We start from the raw sequence: 17,514 nt of genomic DNA, 5'->3' as shown, positions 1-17,514 counted from the left end.
CGACTCTCAGTTGGTAGAGCATGGCGCTTGCAACGCCATGGTTGTGGGTTCGTTTCCCACGGGAGGCCAGTATGGAGAAAAAAAATTATGCACTCACTAACTGTAAGTCGCTCTGGATAAGAGCGTCTGCTAAATGACTAAAATGTAATGTAAATGATATTATCGGTAGGACTGGTGGAGTTACAGTGGGGGAAAAAAGTATTTAGTCAGCCACCAATTGTGCATGTTCTCCCACTTAAAAAGATGAGAGAGGCCTGTAATTTTCATCATAGGTACACGTCAACTATGACAGACAAAATGAGAAAAACTTTCCAGAAAATCACATTGTATGATTATTTATGATTTTATTTGCAAATTATGGTGGAAAATAAGTATTTGGTCAATAACAAAAGTTTCTCAATACTTTGTTATATACCCTTTGTTGGCAATGACACAGGTCAAACGTTTTCTGTAAGTCTTCACAAGGTTTTCACACACTGTTGCTGGTATTTTGGCCCATTCCTCCATGCAGATCTCCTCTAGAGCAGTGATGTTTTGGGGCTGTCGCTGGGCAACACAGACTTTCAACTCCCTCCAAAGATTTTCTATGGGGTTGAGATCTGGAGACTGGCTAGGACACTCCAGAACCTTGAAATGCTTCTTACGAAGCCACTCCTTCGTTGCCCGGGCGGTGTGTTTGGGATCATTGTCATGCCCAGCCACGTTTCATCTTCAATGCCCTTGCTGATGGAAGGAGGTTTTCACTCAAAATCTCACGATACATGGCCCCATTCATTCTTTCTTTTACACGGATCAGTCGTCCTGGTCCCTTTGCAGAAAAACAGCCCCAAAGCATGATGTTTCCACTCCCATGCTTCACAGTAGGTATGGTGTTCTTTGGATGCTACTCAGCATTCTTTGCCCTCCAAACACGACGAGTTGAGTTTTTACCAAAAAGTTCTATTTTGGTTTCATCTGACCATATGACATTCTCCCAATCCTCTTCTGGATCATCCAAATGCACTCTAGCAAACTTCAGACGGGCCTGGACATGTACTGGCTTAAGCAGGGGGACACGTCTGGCACTGCAGGATTTGAGTCCATGGCGGCGTAGTGTGTTACTGATGGTAGACTTTGGTCCCAGCTCTCTGCAGGTCATTCACTAGGTCCCCCCGTGTGGTTCTGGGATTTTTGCTCACAGTTCTTGTGATCATTTTGACCCCACGGGGTGAGATCTTGCGTGGAGCCCCAGATCGAGGGGAGATTATCAGTGGTCTTGTATGTCTTCCATTTCCTAATAATTGCTCCCACAGTTGATTTCTTCAAACCAAGCTGCTTACCTATTGCAGATTCAGTCTTCCCAGCCTGGTGCAGGTCTACAATTTTGTTTCTTGTGTCCTTTGACAGCTCTTTGGTCTTGGCCATAGTGGAGTTTGGAGTGTGACTGTTTGAGGTTGTGGACAGGTGTCTTTTATACTGATAACAAGTTCAAACAGGTGCCATTAATACAGGTAACGAGTGGAGGACAGAGGAGCCTCTTAAAGAAGAAGTTACAGGTCTGTGAGAGCCAGAAATTTTGCTTGTTTGTAGGTGACCAAATACTTATTTTCCACCATAATTTGCAAATAAATTCATTAAAAATCCTACAATGTGATTTTCTGGAGAAAAAAAATCTAAATTTGTCTGTCATAGTTGACGTGAACCTATGATGAAAATTACAGGCCTCTCTCATCTTTTTAAGTGGGAGAACTTGCACAATTGGTGGCTGACTAAATACTTTTTTTCCCCACTGTATGTCGCACATGCAGCTAACAAAAACATATGGAAATGTCTGCTCTACCCAAAATTATAACCAAATAATTGCAGCATTACCGCAAAAATGGAAAAGGAAAGTGGAAGGGGGTAAAAGTAAGGAACTTGTCTGTCGGCCTTGCATTAAAGAATATAATTGGTTAAAGAAAATTGTGATAAATAAAAATGTATACCAGTTTCATTTAAGGACCAAAGGATTGACAGCCGTCCCATATAGATTGCAAAATAGATGGGAAGAGATTTTTGACGTACCGATTCCATGGCATAGTGTTTATGAATTGATACGCAAAACGACGCCGGATTCAAAACTTATAATTTTTCTATTTAAATGATTATATAAAATTATTGCTACCAATAGAATGTTATTTATATGGGGGATACAATCTTCCCAGCTCTGCAGATTTTGCTGCGAAGAGACAGAATCATTAGATCATTTGTTTTGGTACTGTCCATTTGTAGCTTGTTTTTGGACACAGGTCCAGGAATGGCTAAAGGATTTCAATATTTACCTGGAGCTAACCCTGCAGATAGCGCTACTGGGTGATCTGAAAAGTCATAGTCAATCGATCAATAATATAATAATACTTTTAGCAAAAATGTTTATTTTCAATTTACAATCTGTAGAAACAATGAAAATAGAAAGGTTCAGAACTTTTGTAAAACATCACAGTACAGTTGAAATATATATGGCAAATAGAAATCCAATATGGATGGTGTTAAGAGATAGATGGGAGGTGTTGAATGGAGCTGAAGAATGGGACTAATAACAACTAACAACAACTAATAACGGAAAGATAACTAATGTTAAGCATACTCCATAATAAGTATATAGGTTATAGGTTGAGAGCTTTTGTGAAAGAGCACAGTTAGAAAAATATGGCATATAGAAGCAAACCAGATGGATATCATGAAAATGATTGGAGGAAGTTCAGGAGTAAAAATAAACAAAATATAATTATTGTAGAATTTGACTGTGTCCATAAAATGTATATAGTATGTATGGGCTGGAAGTAGAGGCCTAAGCGTTGTTGTTCACTAGTTTACTCCAATTGGGGAAGAGGTGGTGGGGTTGGAAAGTAATGAAGGGAAATATAATTTTTTAAAGGATATGTATGTATGCATGTATGTATGTATATATATATATATATATATGTGTGTGTGTATGTATGTGTATATATATGCATACATGTATTATTATTATTATTATTATTATATATTTTTTTTTTCCATACTGGCCCCCCGTGGGAAACGAACCCACATCCCTGCCGGCCAAACCCTCCCCTACCTTGGACGACGCTGGACCAATTGTGCGCCGCCCATGGGTCTCCCGGTCGCGGCCGGCTGCTCCCGAGTGGCGCAGTGGTCTAAGGCACTGCATCGCAGTGCTAGCTGTGCCACTAGAGATCCTGGTTCGAGTCCAGGCTCTGTCGCAGCCGACCGCGACCGGGAGACCCATGGGCGGCGCACAATTGGTCCAGCGTCGTCCAAGTTAGGGGAGGGTTTGGCCGGCAGGGATGTGGGTTCGTTTCCCACGGGGACCAGTATGAAAAAAATAAAAATATATATATATATATACAGTGGGGAGAAAAAGTATTTGATACACTGCCGATTTTGCAGGTTTTCCTACTTACAAAGCATGTAGAGGTCTGTACTTTTTATCATAGGTACACTTCAACTGTGAGAGACGGAATCTAAAACAAAAATCCAGAAAATCACATTGTATGATTTTTAAGTAATTAATTTGCATTTTATTGCATGACATAAGTATTTGATCACCTACCAACCAGTAAGAATTCCGGCTCTCACAGACCTGTTAGTTTTTCTTTAAGAAGCCCTCCTGTTCTCCACTCATTACCTGTATTAACTACACCTGTTTGAACTCGTTACCTGTATAAAAGACACCTGTCCACACACTCAATCAAACAGACTCCAACCTCCAACCAGCAGGGATTTTAGCCCACTCCTCCATACAGACCTTCTCCAGATCCTTCAGGTTTTGGGGCTGTCGCTGGGCAATACGGACTTTCAGCTCCCTCCAAAGATTTTCTATTGGGTTCAGGTCTGGAGACTGGCTAGGCCACTCCAGGACCTTGAGATGCTTCTTACGGAGCCACTCCTTAGTTGCCCTGGCTGTGTGTTTCGGGTCGTTGTCATGCTGGAAGACCCAGCCACGACCCATCTTCAATGCTCTTACTGAGGGAAGGAGGTTGTTGGCCAAGATCTCGTGATACATGGCCCCATCCATCCTCCCCTCAATACGGTGTAGTCGTCCTGTCCCCTTTGCAGAAAAGCATCCCCAAATAATGATGTTTCCACCTCCATGCTTCACGGTTGGGATGGTGTTCTTGGGGTTGAACTCATCCTTCCTCATTCTTCCAAACACGGCGAGTGGAGTTTAGACCAAAAAGCTCTATTTTTGTCTCATCAGACCACATGACCTTCTCCCATTCCTCCTCTGAATCATCCAGATGGTCATTGGCAAACTTCAGACGGGCCTGGACATGCGCTGGCTTGAGCAGGGGGACCTTGCATGCGCTGCAGGATTTTAATCCATGACGGCGTAGTGTGTTACGAATGGTTTTCTTTGAGACTGTGGTCCCAGCTCTCTTCAGGTCATTGACCAGGTCCTGCCATGTAGTTCTGGGCTGATCCCTCACCTTCCTCATGATCATTGACGAGGTGAGATCTTGCATGGAGCCCCAGACCGAGGGTGATTGACCGTCATCTTGAACTTCTTCCATTTTCTAATAATTGCGCCAACAGTTGTTGCCTTCTCACCAAGCTGCTTGCCTATTGTCCTGTAGCCCATCCCAGCCTTGTGCAGGTCTACAATTTTATCCCTGATGTCCTTACACAGCTCTCTGGTCTTGGCCATTGTGGAGAGGTTGGAGTCTGTTTAATTGAGTGTGTGGACAGGTGTGTTTTATACAGGTAACCAGTTCAAATAGGTGCAGTTAATACAGGTAATGAGTGGAGAACAGGAGGGCTTCTTAAAGAAAAACTAACAGGTCTGTGAGAGCCGGAATTCTTACTGGTTGGTAGGTGATCAAATACTTATGTCATGCAATAAAATACAAATTAATTACTTAAAAATCATACAATGTGATTTTCTGGATTTTGTCCGTCTCTCACAGTTGAAGTGTACCTATGATAAAAATTACAGACCTCTACATGCTTTGTAAGTAGGAAAACCTGCAAAATCGGCAGTGTATCAAATACTTGTTCTCCCCACTGTATGTATGTACAGTGGGGAAAAAAAGTATTTAGTCAGCCACCAATTGTGCAAGTTCTCCCACTTAAAAAGATGAGAGAGGCCTGTAATTTTCATCATAGGTACACGTCAACTATGACAGACAAATTGAGAAAAAAATTTGAGAAAATCACATTGTAGGATTTTTTATGAATTTATTTGCAAATTATGGTGGAAAATAAGTATTTGGTCACCTACAAACAAGCAAGATTTCTGGCTCTCACAGACCTGTAACTTCTTCTTTAAGAGGCTCCTCTGTCCTCCACTCGTTACCTGTATTAATGGCACCTGTTTGAACTTGTTATCAGTATACAAGACACCTGTCCACAACCTCAAACAGTCACACTCCAAAAACCACTATGGCCAAGACCAAAGAGCTGTCAAAGGACACCAAAAACAAAATTGTAGACCTGCACCAGGCTGGGAAGACTGAATCTGCAATAGGTAAGCAGCTTGGTTTGAAGAAATCAACTGTGGGAGCAATTATTAGGAAATGGAAGACATACAAGACCACTGATAATCTCCCTCGATCTGGGGCTCCACGCAAGATCTCACCCCGTGGGGTCAAAATGATCACAAGAACGGTGAGCAAAAATCCCAGAACCACACGGGGGGACCTAGTGAATGACCTGCAGAGAGCTGGGACCAAAGTAACAAAGCCTACCATCAGTAACACACTACGCCGCCAGGGACTCAAATCCTGCAGTGCCAGACGTGTCCCCCTGCTTAAGCCAGTACATGTCCAGGCCCGTCTGAAGTTTACTAGAGTGCATTTGGATGATCCAGAAGAGGATTGGGAGAATGTCATATGGTCAGATGAAACCAAAATATAACTTTTTGGTAAAAACTCAACTCGTCGTGTTTGGAGGACAAAGAATGCTGAGTTGCATCCAAAGAACACCATACCTACTGTGAAGCATGGGGGTGGAAACATCATGCTTTGGGGCTGTTTTTCTGCAAAGGGACCAGGACGACTGATCCGTGTAAAGGAAAGAATGAATGGGGCCATGTATCGTGAGATTTTGAGTGAAAACCTCCTTCCATCAGCAAGGGCATTGAAGATGAAACATGGCTGGGTCTTTCAGCATGACAATGATCCCAAACACACCGCCCGGGCAAGAAGGAGTGGCTTCGTAAGAAGCATTTCAAGGTCTTGGAGTGGCCTAGCCAGTCTCCAGATCTCAACCCCATAGAACATTTTTGGAGGGAGTTGAAAGTCTGTGTTGCCCAGCGACAGCCCCAAAACATCACTGCTCTAGAGGAGATCTGCATGGAGGAATGGGCCAAAATACCAGCAACAGTGTGTGAAAACCTTGTGAAGACTTACAGAAAACGTTTGACCTGTGTCATTGCCAACAAAGGGTATATAACAAAGTATTGAGAAACTTTTGTTATTGACCAAATACTTATTTTCCACCATCATTTGCAAATAAATTCATTAAAAATCCTACAATGTGATTTTCTGGATTTTCTTTTCTCATTTTGTCTGTCATAGTTGACGTGTACCTATGATGAAAATTACAGGCCTCTCTCATCTTTTTAAGTGGGAGAACTTGCACAATTGGTGGCTGACTAAATACTTTTTTTCCCCACTGTATGTATGTGTATATATATATTTGCGAGAAAAATAACATATGGGGGATTGGAAGTGATGCAGACAATTACATTGATGGAAGTTACTATCTATCTGAAATATTAAAGCTGATCTACCCCTAAAAAGAAAAAAAACAGTCAGTTGTAACGAAAAAATTTGTAAACCTTTATTACAGCATAGCAAAGATTAAAAACAGCCAAATCTGTGAAATTGCTTTATCCGACATTTTGTCGTTGCATGAGGCTTGGTGCTCACGGAGTCAGTAGGCTATTAAACAAACACTCAAACAGGCAACAGAAGCAAGATCTGTCTTATTTCTGTAGATATACACTACCGGTCAAAAGTTTTCGAACACCTACTCATTCAAGGGTTTTTCTTTATTTTTTACTATTTTCTACATTGTAGAATGTTTTCACTATTATTCTACAATGTAGAAAATAGTAAAAATATAGAAAAACCCTTGAATGAGTAGGTGCTCTAAAACTTTTGACCGGTAGTGTATATCAAATAAAATAAAATGTTATTTGCCACATGCGCCGAATACAACAGGTGTAGACATTACAGTGAAATGCTTACTTACATGCCCTTAACCAACAATGTAGTTTTTAAGGGGGGGGAAAAAGGTGTTAAGTAAAAAGTAGATAAGTAAAAAATAGCAAATAATTAAAGAGCAGCAGTAAAATAAGTTAACAGTAGGGAGGCTATATACAGGGGGTACCGGTACAGAGAATGCAAATAGTCTGGGTAGCTGTTCAGGAGTCTTATGGCTTGGGGGTAGAAGCTGTTAAGAAGCCTTTTGGACCTAGACTTGGCGCTCCGGTACCGCTTGCTGTGCGGTAGCAGAGAGAACAGTCTATGACTAGGGTGGCTGGAGTCTTTGATAATTTTTAGGGCCTTCGTCTGGTATAGAGGTCCTGGATGGCAGGAAGCTTGGCCCCAGTGATGTACTGGGCCGTACGCACTACCCTCTGTAGTGTCTTGCGGTTGGAGGCCAAGCAGTTGCCATACCAGGCGGTGAGGCAACCAGTCAGGATGCTCTCGATGGTGCAGCTGTATAACTTTTTGAGGATCTGATGAACCATGCCAAATCTTTTCAGTCTCCTGAGGGGGAATAGGCTTTGTTGTGCCCTCTTCACGACTGTCTTGGTGTGTTTGGACCATGATAGTTTGTTGGTGATATAGACACCAAGGAACTTGAAGCTCTCAACCTGTTCCACTACAGCCCCGTCGATGAGAATGGGGGCGTGCTCAGTCCTCTTTTTGTTCCTGTAGTCCACAATCATCTCCTTTGTCTTGATCACGTTGAGGGAGGGGTTGTTATCTTGGCACCACATGGCCAGGTCTCTGACCTCCTCCGTATACGCTGTCTCATCGTTGTCGGTGATCAGGCCTACCACTGTTGTGTCGTCGGCAAACTTAATGATGGTGTTGGAGTCGTGCCTGGCCATGCAGTCATGGGTGAACAGGGAGTACAGGAGGGGACTGAGCACGCACCCCTGAGGGGCCCCCGTGTTGAGGATCAGCGTGGCAGATGAGTTGTTACCTACCCTTACCACCCTGGGGGCGGCCCATCAGGAAGTCCAGGATCCAGTTGCAGAGGGAGGTGTTTAGTCCCAGGGTCCTTAGCTTAGTGATGAGCTTTGAGGGCGCTATGGTGTTGAACGCTGAGCTGTAGTCAATGAATAGCATTCTCACGTAGGTGTTCCTCTTGTCCAGGTGGAAAAGGGCAGTGTGGAGTGCAATAGAGATTGCATCATCTGTTTATCTGTTGGGGCGGTATGCAAATTGGAGTGGGTCTAGGGTTTCTGGGATAATGATGTTGATGTGAGCCATAACCAGCCTTTCAAAGCATGTGAGTGCTACGGGTCGGTAGTCATTTAGGCAGGTTATCTTAGTGTTCTTGGGCACAGGGACTATGGTGGTCTGCTTGAAACATGTTGGTATTACAGACTCAATCAGGGACATGTTGAAAATGTCAGTGACGACACTTGCCAGTTGGTCAGCACATACTCTGAGTACATGTCCTGGTAATCCATCTGGCCCTGTGGCCTTGTGAATGTTGACCTGCTTAAAAGTCTTACTCACATCGGCTACGGAGAGCGTGATCACATAGTCATCCGGAACAGCTGATGCTCTCATGCATGCTTCAGTGCTGCTTGCCTCGATGCGAGCATAGAAGTGATTTAGCTCATCTGGTAGGCTTGTGTCACTGGGCAGCTCGCGGCTGTGCTTCCCTTTGTAGTCTGTAATAGTTTTCAAGCCCTACCACATCCGACGAGCGTCAGAGCCGGTGTAGTACGATTCAATCTTAGTCCTGTATTGACTCTTTGCCTGTTTGATGGTTTGTCGGAGGGCATAGCGGAATTTCTTATAAGCGTCCGGGTTAGAGTCCCGCTCCTTGAAATCGGCAGCTCTACCCTTTAGCTCAGTGCGGATGTTGCCAGTAATCCATGGCTTCTGGTTGGGGTAATGTTGCACCATTATTTATTACATAATATAACCATATACAATTTCAGTATCATATGTCTTAGAGTGATAGACTGTGCCATCCCCGTGGCCTCAGCAATGGATCAGTCCACTGAGACAGGCGCGAATCAGGTGCGACAGGTGTCTTGTGCACCATGAAAAACAAAAAAACTTGACTGAAGAAATCTCGGTCGACAAACAGCTTATCAACCAAACAATTGACCAGTCGACTAAATTGGGTCAGTCCTAGAAAAAATATATAATGAGTTTTTCACAACGCAATGAACGCGTCACCTTTTAATAATTATAACAATCACACCCACGCTAACAACACGACTCACCCACTCTAATCACTGGCACATCTGAAGTCAGGATGCAATGCGCGTGGAGGGTCAAAGCACATAAATAAATCAGGGTTGTGTGTGCAAGCTGGTTAGGATATATAAGACTTTCAAACCCATTCACTGCATTTGATAAGGAGAATGATCAGTATATGATTCCATTGACTCAAAGGGAATTATGTTCTAAGACATTGAAAACGGTCTGTTATGCTCTTTGCAATGAGTTGTCAAAGTGATATCATTCATGAAAAGTTGGATTGAAATAATGGAAATGACTGTTGTTCCCTCTAGTTGAAATGGCCTACTTTTTTCATCGCACGCATAGAACGAGATGTCTTCTGCATATGAGAAGACACAAAGAAAACGTGATGACAATTTCATTGGAGAAGAACTCCATTATATTACTTATATACAGTAACTAGCTGGAAGGGTAAGACAGAGACATGGTTGTGACCCCTGCAGTGTAAACAGACAGTGGCTCAGCGTGTTGGGCTCCAGCCGTGGAATGAAGCATCAGTATCAGTCAGTGAGTGAGTGAGTCATTCAGTGAGTCAGGCTCCCTGGCCTGCCTTGCCCATGCCAGTCTCTGTCCACACGTGAAGGTCGTCACAGAGAGAGGGGCCCCCAGGCCAGGCAGGAGATGGCAGAAAGCTGTTGGACTCGTCAATGACCTGTCCACACTGTGTGTACTCCACAACCTGTCACTATGACGGAGGTGTGTTGTGTTGAAGTGTGGAGATGTTGTTAGTTAGACAGAGTGCTTCATAGGTTTCCCTTCGACAGTGTAATAGCCTTTTAGCTGTTGAAGAGTGTATTATCGTGTTGAAAAGGTGTCAGGAACACAGCACAGGGTGGGTGTATACGTGTGATTCAGCACAATGCTTATATGGGATGCCACTTAATCATATTAACACTGTCTCTGTCATTGCTGCAAGTAGGGTTGTGATGGTCATGGACTTTTGGATGATGGTAATAGCAAATGTTCTCCTATCCTCCGCTCCTGAACGCATGTGCTGCCATAGAAATAGAATGAATAGAACGAGCGTCCCCATTCGTCAATGATAGCATAATGGGTGGACTGGCGGCCATTGCAAGTGTACCCATAGCAGCATCACATTAGTGAAAACCAAGACTGTTCTCAGGGCAGGCCTGGTTGTAGCTAGATATGTTTGAGTCACGTCGGGGACAATTTTAGCTAACCTTAACCTTATTCTTCTAACCTGCCACGTAAGTTTTCCTAACCTGCTACGAAAAGTCACTTCTGCTAGTCAAAACCGACAGACTTGCCCTTAGAACAGTCTTGGTTTCCACTAATGCGATACAGCGTTCCCATAGGAGCAAAGCAGGAAGTAAAAGCAGGAGGTGTACCCATCAATATGTGCTGTGATTTGTTGATTCAACTCAACTGACATTACAAAAATGTGTGCACGAACAGCCTAAAAAACCCTTGCCGAAGACCAAAATGAACAAAAACGTCACAAAATGTCGTCATAATATATACACAAACTGTTCCGAACTGTTTCGGATGGGAAGCATGTGGCCGCGTTTAGACTCCACTGTGTTCTTTATAGGGACCTCAGTCTGTGACTGAGCACTGGGCTTGATAACACCATAATTGTCCTATTTAGCTAACATCGACATCAGTTTTTCCTGAACATAAAAAGGTTAAAAAGAATGTTGTTGGAGTAATGACTTTGTATTCGGAATGTCAAGGGAGCCGTCTAGAAACAATCAATTTGACCAGTAGAAAATAATATCATTGCTACATATTGCTATTAAGCCAGGTGAGCAGTATAGTTCTGTGGCATATTCATTTAAGATGTATTTGGCTGGTTTTACCCCCAAAAAATATTTTCCTTGAAGGAATTTACATTAAATCAGAATATGAAATAAAAAACTTACTGTAACATTTTCTGTGTGAAGGTAGACAAATAATTACTTTAGGGATATACATTGTTTATTTGCAGGAAGGTTGTCAAGAACCGGTAGTGCTGTTATGTAGTGATTGAGTTAGGATAATCCAGTCTCGGTGTCCAAGTCTTGGCAGGGCTATAGAGAGCAGGTTGAGCCCCTCTGGAATGAGGCCATGGTTCAGGACAGACAGGGTCTCTCCACAGTACACAGAGCAGCTCTCTAACAGGCTGGTCTCTCCTGTCTCTCCCTCCCTCCATCCCAGGGATTTGACCAGCTGAGGATAGAGGGATTACTGTGTGATGTCACACTGGTGGCGGGGGACGGAGACGAAGCCTTTCCAGTGCACCGCGCAATGATGGCCTCCTCCAGCGACTACTTCAAAGCCATGTTCACAGGTAAGACATTATGTCTCTCTCTCTCTCTCGCAGCAGCAGCAAGCACAGGATGGGACGACTGCATATTGTGTTTAATGTTGATTAACAGACTGAGTGATCAGAGGATTAGCCTGTTTGTCACGCGTCCATCATTCAATCTGTACTCTGGGGCTGTTAGCATTGTGTTGTCTGGTTGTTGCGTAAATCGCCTTCTGATGGAAGCAGTGTGTGTGTGTGTGTTTGAGCCAGCCATAGCTAATCAGAAGGGCGTTGTTGGTCTCTGTCTTGGTTCTCCTGCCTGGTAGATGGAAATTATTGTGTCAATCTCCCTGAAAGAGGCTTCTCCCAAAGTGCTCTTTTCCTTTAAGCACAGCGTGAATCCTCCAGGGTTTGAGATGCTGCTTTTTACTTCCCCTGTCATCTCTACAATCTGACAAGCTACACTACATGACCAAAAGTATCTGGACACCAGCTCGAACATCTCATTCCAAAACCATGGGCATTAATATGAGTTGGTCCCCCCTTTGCTGCTATAACAGCCTACACTCTTCTGGGAAGGCTTTCCACTAGATGTTGGAACATTGCTGCGGGGACTTGCTTCGATTCAGCCACAACAGCATTAGTGAGGTCGGGCACTTATGTTGGGCAATTAGGCCTGGCTTGCAGTCGGCGTTACAATTCAGCCCAAAGGTGTTCAATGGGGTTGAGGTCAGGGCTCTGTGCAGGCCAGTCAAGTTCTTCCACATCGATCTCAACAAACCATTTCTGTATGGACCTCGCTTTGTGCACGGGGGCATTGTCATGCTGAAACAGGAGAGGGCCTTCCCCAAACTTTTGCCACAAAGTTGGAGCACAGAATCATCTAGAATGTAATTGTATGTTGCAGTGTTACGATTTCCCTTCACTGGAACAAAGGGGCCTAGCCCGAACCATGAAAAACAGCCCCAGACCATTATTCCTCCTCCACCAAACTTTACAGTTGGCACTATGCATTCGGCAGGTAGCGTTCTTCTGGCATCCGCCAAACCCAGATTCGTCCGTCGGACTGCCAGATGGTGATGCGTGATTCATCACTCCAGAGAACACGTTTCCACTGCTCCAGAGTCCAATGGCGGCAAGCTTTACACCACTCCAGCCGACGCTTGGCATTGCACATGGTGATCTTAGGCATGTGTGAGGCTGCTCGGCCAAGGAAACCCATTTCATTAAGTTCCCGACGAACAGTTCTTGTGCTGACGTTGCTTCCAGAGGCAGTTTGGAACTCGGTAGTGAGTGTTGCAACCGAGGACAAAAACAATTTAATCCATTTTTGAATAAGGCTGTAACATAACAAAATGTGGAAAAAGTCAAGGGGTCTGAGTACTTTAAGAATGCAATGTATATAGTGTACCTTACCTTGAATTAGATGTGGGACCTTTTCCCCAGGGGTTAAAGTTTCGATTTGCCTTGTGCTTTTAGAAAAATAATAAGCCTTTTCACAAGACAATGCAAAAATTGCATTCAACACTGAGGTTGTTTAGAAATGTTCTTTATGTTATTGTACAATGCCTGGGAAATCATTTCTGTGATCAGCAACAATATTCAGCATGTGTATTTTTCTTTCCGTAATGTATTTCTGTTTTTCTTTCTTTCTTCTTGTTGTAGCTTAGTAAGTGCCTCACTGATGACGCAAATAGAAATGACTGAGATAGATGCAGTTATTCCTCAAGAGTTAGGCAATGTCGAATGTCCTCTTCTTAACAGCCAAAAGAGGACAGCCTCAATACCTGTAAGTGGTTCAGCAGATATTTGACAAGTATGCAGCCTATCTGAGAGGTTCAGAAGTGTTGTTGAGCTGAAATAGATGTGTTAAGAGGGAAGTGAGTCACTGTTTAAGCCCGTAATAAGGAGGGGAGTATGCTGCTGCGATGCTGAGCAAAGGCTTTTCACTGCGACCCACAGCCCTCTCTGGGTGAATTATACAACGGTCTCCAGGCTTTGGTGAATACATTTCATTTACATATAGCCATAATGGTAGATGTATGAAAGCTCGGTGGAATGGCGTCTGTTCCTTCGGTTAGCCTTGACTGTCAAAGGCAGAGCTCATAGGTGATGCTATTCTGTTTTTCTCTGACTGGTGCCTTGTATAATATGCTCCTTGTGTTTTTCTCCTGTCTCTCTGTTTCTCTCTCTGTCTGTGTGTCTCGCTCTCTCTCTCTCTCTCTCTCTCTCTCTCTCTCTCTCTCTCTGTCTCTGTCTCTGTCTCTGTCTCTGTCTCTCTGTCTCTCTCTCTCTCGCTCTCTCTCTCTCCTCATCACGCAGGTGGAATGAAGGAACAGGATTTGATGTGCATCAAGCTTCATGGTGTCAACCGAATAGGCCTGAAGAAGATCATAGACTTCATCTACACGGCCAAGCTGTCTCTCAACATGGAGAACCTGCAGGACACACTGGAGGCAGCCAGCTTCCTCCAAATCCTCCCTGTGCTCGACTTCTGCAAGGTCTTTCTCATATCTGGGGTAAGGAGCCTAACACTGCCTGCTCATCCTACCTGATCTTATAGCCTGCTCGTATAGCCTGCTCGTATAGCCTGCTCGTATAGCCTGCTCGTATAGCCTGCTCAGCCCTCCAGAACCAGCCAGGGGGATTATACTCAGCAGCTTAAGATATCTGACTACTGTACTCTACTGCCTACTTTAATATCTAGATTTGGCCTGCGGTAAAAGCACTGTGTAAAATGTGTTGTTTGTGTGTGGTGTTTCTGTGTGTGACTGAGAGTGGTTGCTTCTCACTGCTTCCCCTCTCTCCTTGGCTGCAGGTGTCCCTGGATAACTGTGTGGAGGTGGGGCGCATCGCTAACACATACAACCTCACGGAGGTGGACAAATACGTCAACAACTTCATCCTCAAGAACTTTCCCTCGCTGCTGGGCACGGGGGACTTTGTCAAGCTGCCCTTTGAGCGGCTGGCCTTTGTTCTGTCCAGTAACAGTCTGAAGCACTGCAGCGAGCTGGACCTGTTCAAGGCCGCGTGCCGCTGGCTCCGCTATGAGGACGGACGCATGGACCACGCCCCCAAGCTCATGAAGAACATCCGCTTCCCCCTCATGAACCCCCAGGAGCTCATCAACCACGTGCAGACTGTAGACTTTATGCGCACAGACAACACCTGCGTCAACCTTCTCCTGGAGGCCAGCAACTACCAGATGATGCCCTATATGCAGCCGGTCATGCAGTCAGAGAGGACGGCCATCCGCTCAGACAGCGGTCACCTGGTCACCCTGGGCGGCGTCCTGCGCCAGCAGCTGGTGGTCAGTAAGGAGCTGCGTCTGTTTGACGAGAAGGCCCACGAGTGGAAGGCGCTGGCGCCCATGGACGCCCCCCGCTACCAGCATGGCATCGCCGTCATCGGCAACTTCCTCTACGTGGTGGGAGGCCAGAGCAACTATGACACCAAAGGCAAGACGGCGGTGGACACGGTGTTCCGTTACGACCCGCGCTACAACAAGTGGATGCAGGTGGCGTGCCTTAATGAGAAACGCACCTTCTTCCACCTCAGCGCTCTCAAGGGACACCTCTACGCCGTGGGTGGACGCAATGCCGCTGGAGAGCTGGGTGAGTTTAATTCACCAAGGTTGGTTGATTACACTGCTTGTAGTCCTGCTCTAATGCTTAACATATCTGGGTATATTTGGAAAGGACATCTCATGGGAAATAGTGAAAGGCAAGCACAAGGCACACCAATTGTCAGTTGTCACAACATGATGGTGTAGCACAGGTGCACATGTGGCGTGGCTGTGTGATTCTGACATAGCCCTGGACCAGGCAGAGTATAGGATGAGATGAGGGAGGGCTAGCTGCAGCCAGACCCTGTGAACGACAGCAGCAGAAACAACAAGGTGAAGGAGGAGGAGGTCAGGGAGAGGTAGCGGCCGGTGGAATGTTTGTAAGTAGCATCCCAGGACACTGTGATCTGATGTCAGTGCCCACCCAGCTCAGCAGCTAGACTCTCATTGCAGAGTGCAGACGACAGAGTGGTGCCACCCTACTACCTCAATGCAGCCCTGTAATTGTAGGGGACAGGCTGGCCAGGTCATGCTATCCACTCTGCTCCTCTGGGTTGTGGGCTGTAATTGCCACAGTAGGCATGGGTCCTCGTAGGGCACTAGTTCACTCTGAATGGGTAGAACGGACAGTCTCCTGTGCTGGTTACTGCCTGTTATCCTTGGGAAGCCAGTCTGGGACTCAGATATTCTGTCACTTGTTTCGAACGCAGCACGGAGTTCAGCCTTTTGAACATAAATCGTTTTTGATGTAACCACGCGGAGGAGGGAGGGTTTTGAAACTTTGATTTGCTACTGAGGTTCTGTCAGCTTATTTTAAAAGATTTAAAGAACATAAAAGGCTCCCCTCAGTCAGGGCGGTTTGAGAGTAGAGGATGGTGATGTGTGTGTGTGTGTGTGTGTGTGTGTGTGTGTGTGTGTGTGTGTGTGTGTGTGTGTGTGTGTGTACAGTCAGTGACACACGCTGACAACACACACACACACACACACACACACACACACATTTGTTAACATATGATGGATGATGTGGTTATATTTACAGGTTTAAAGGCCATCCATCCTGTTTATACCTCTATGGCCACTCTCCATAACTGTCCATGTGAAAGCCTTTCATATTAATCCACTCTACTAGGACAGCCAGAGCACAAACATGTGAGGAACAATGACAGCACGGATATCTCTGATGTTTGAATAATTGATTTGTAGGACGCTCTTGTAAATATAGCAGCATGTAACCAAAGCTCTTGAGCACTCATTTGCATGTATACCTTAAAGCACCAAGCACTCTGGGGACAAGAGAAAATGTACTTGGTAACTGGGGCTATTACTTCATTTATTAGCTTTGGATATTTTTCAGAATGCATTCTTGCAAATCATCAGTTATTGTTTAGGAACCGTGTGGGAAGAAGTAGATAGAGAATAGATATAGAACACATTACTAATTAGTAGGGTTCTAATAAATCACTAATGCCTGCTGCTGCCGTTTTATTCTCCCAGTAAAGTTCGTTAAAGATATTTATTCTTCTTCGAATGATTTGGACTGTTAATGTTTAATTAGGCCTAGGCTGCTTCCCCTTTTGACAAGTTCTCACAGGAAATATCGGTGAAGTGAATACTGGCTTACTTAGTGAGATAATGATGAAAACGTGATGTAGTGATGCTCTGAATTGGAGACCATCCATTTGGTCCACTGGGACTTCTGTATCAAAACTGTAGCCAGAGCTCTTTGTATCTGGGCCTGGGTTAAACCCTATAGGTAGGTCCCAGGGATTAGCCCAGCGTTTCCCAAACTCAGTCTTGGGGACCCCAAGGGGTGCAAGTTTTGCTTGACCAATAACCGTCATCCAAAATTCCATGACTGTCACAGCCCTAGCCAGGGCAAAGACAAAGGAGGATTGAGTGTTTGACCTGATCACCTGGACAGTCAGGTGGTGTCTAAGACCTCGTCACCCACCAACCCAGCTACGCCTATAGGCTGCATGATAATATCCTTTCTGCTTCAACTGCCATATGGAGACTCCTCTGCCTGGGTGCCAGCCAGCTTGAGAAATCAGCTTTGCCCTCTGTCTGGAAACTTGATTGGACAAATCATTTTCTAACCTGACAAATCACTGCCTAATTGAGAGGCTCCAGACAGAGTGGCGTGAAGAGAACATCCCAGGCTAGCCTATACGCTACTGAATTATGATAAGAGCCTTCAAGTGGAGTGGTACAGAGTAGGCCCTAATTATGTAATGGGGAGT

General features: G+C 44.8%; 1 protein-coding gene across 3 annotated transcripts in view; it reads left to right on the top strand.

Moving 5' to 3' along the window:
- Positions 1-17,514, top strand: part of LOC121541879 (kelch-like protein 13) — a 71,829-nt gene that overhangs the window by 39,683 nt on the left and 14,632 nt on the right. For all 3 annotated transcript variants that reach the window (XM_041851237.2, XM_041851236.2, XM_041851235.2), the window contains 3 exons: positions 11,619-11,751; positions 14,032-14,228; positions 14,528-15,323. In XM_041851237.2, the coding sequence (XP_041707171.1) occupies positions 11,619-11,751; positions 14,032-14,228; positions 14,528-15,323 (1,126 nt within the window). The remainder of the gene's footprint in view (positions 1-11,618; positions 11,752-14,031; positions 14,229-14,527; positions 15,324-17,514) is intronic.

This window comes from Coregonus clupeaformis, chromosome 27, assembly GCF_020615455.1.
Source record: "Coregonus clupeaformis isolate EN_2021a chromosome 27, ASM2061545v1, whole genome shotgun sequence".
NCBI classification, from domain to species: Eukaryota; Metazoa; Chordata; class Actinopteri; order Salmoniformes; family Salmonidae; genus Coregonus; species Coregonus clupeaformis.
This window is presented reverse-complemented; position numbering and strand designations above follow the sequence as displayed.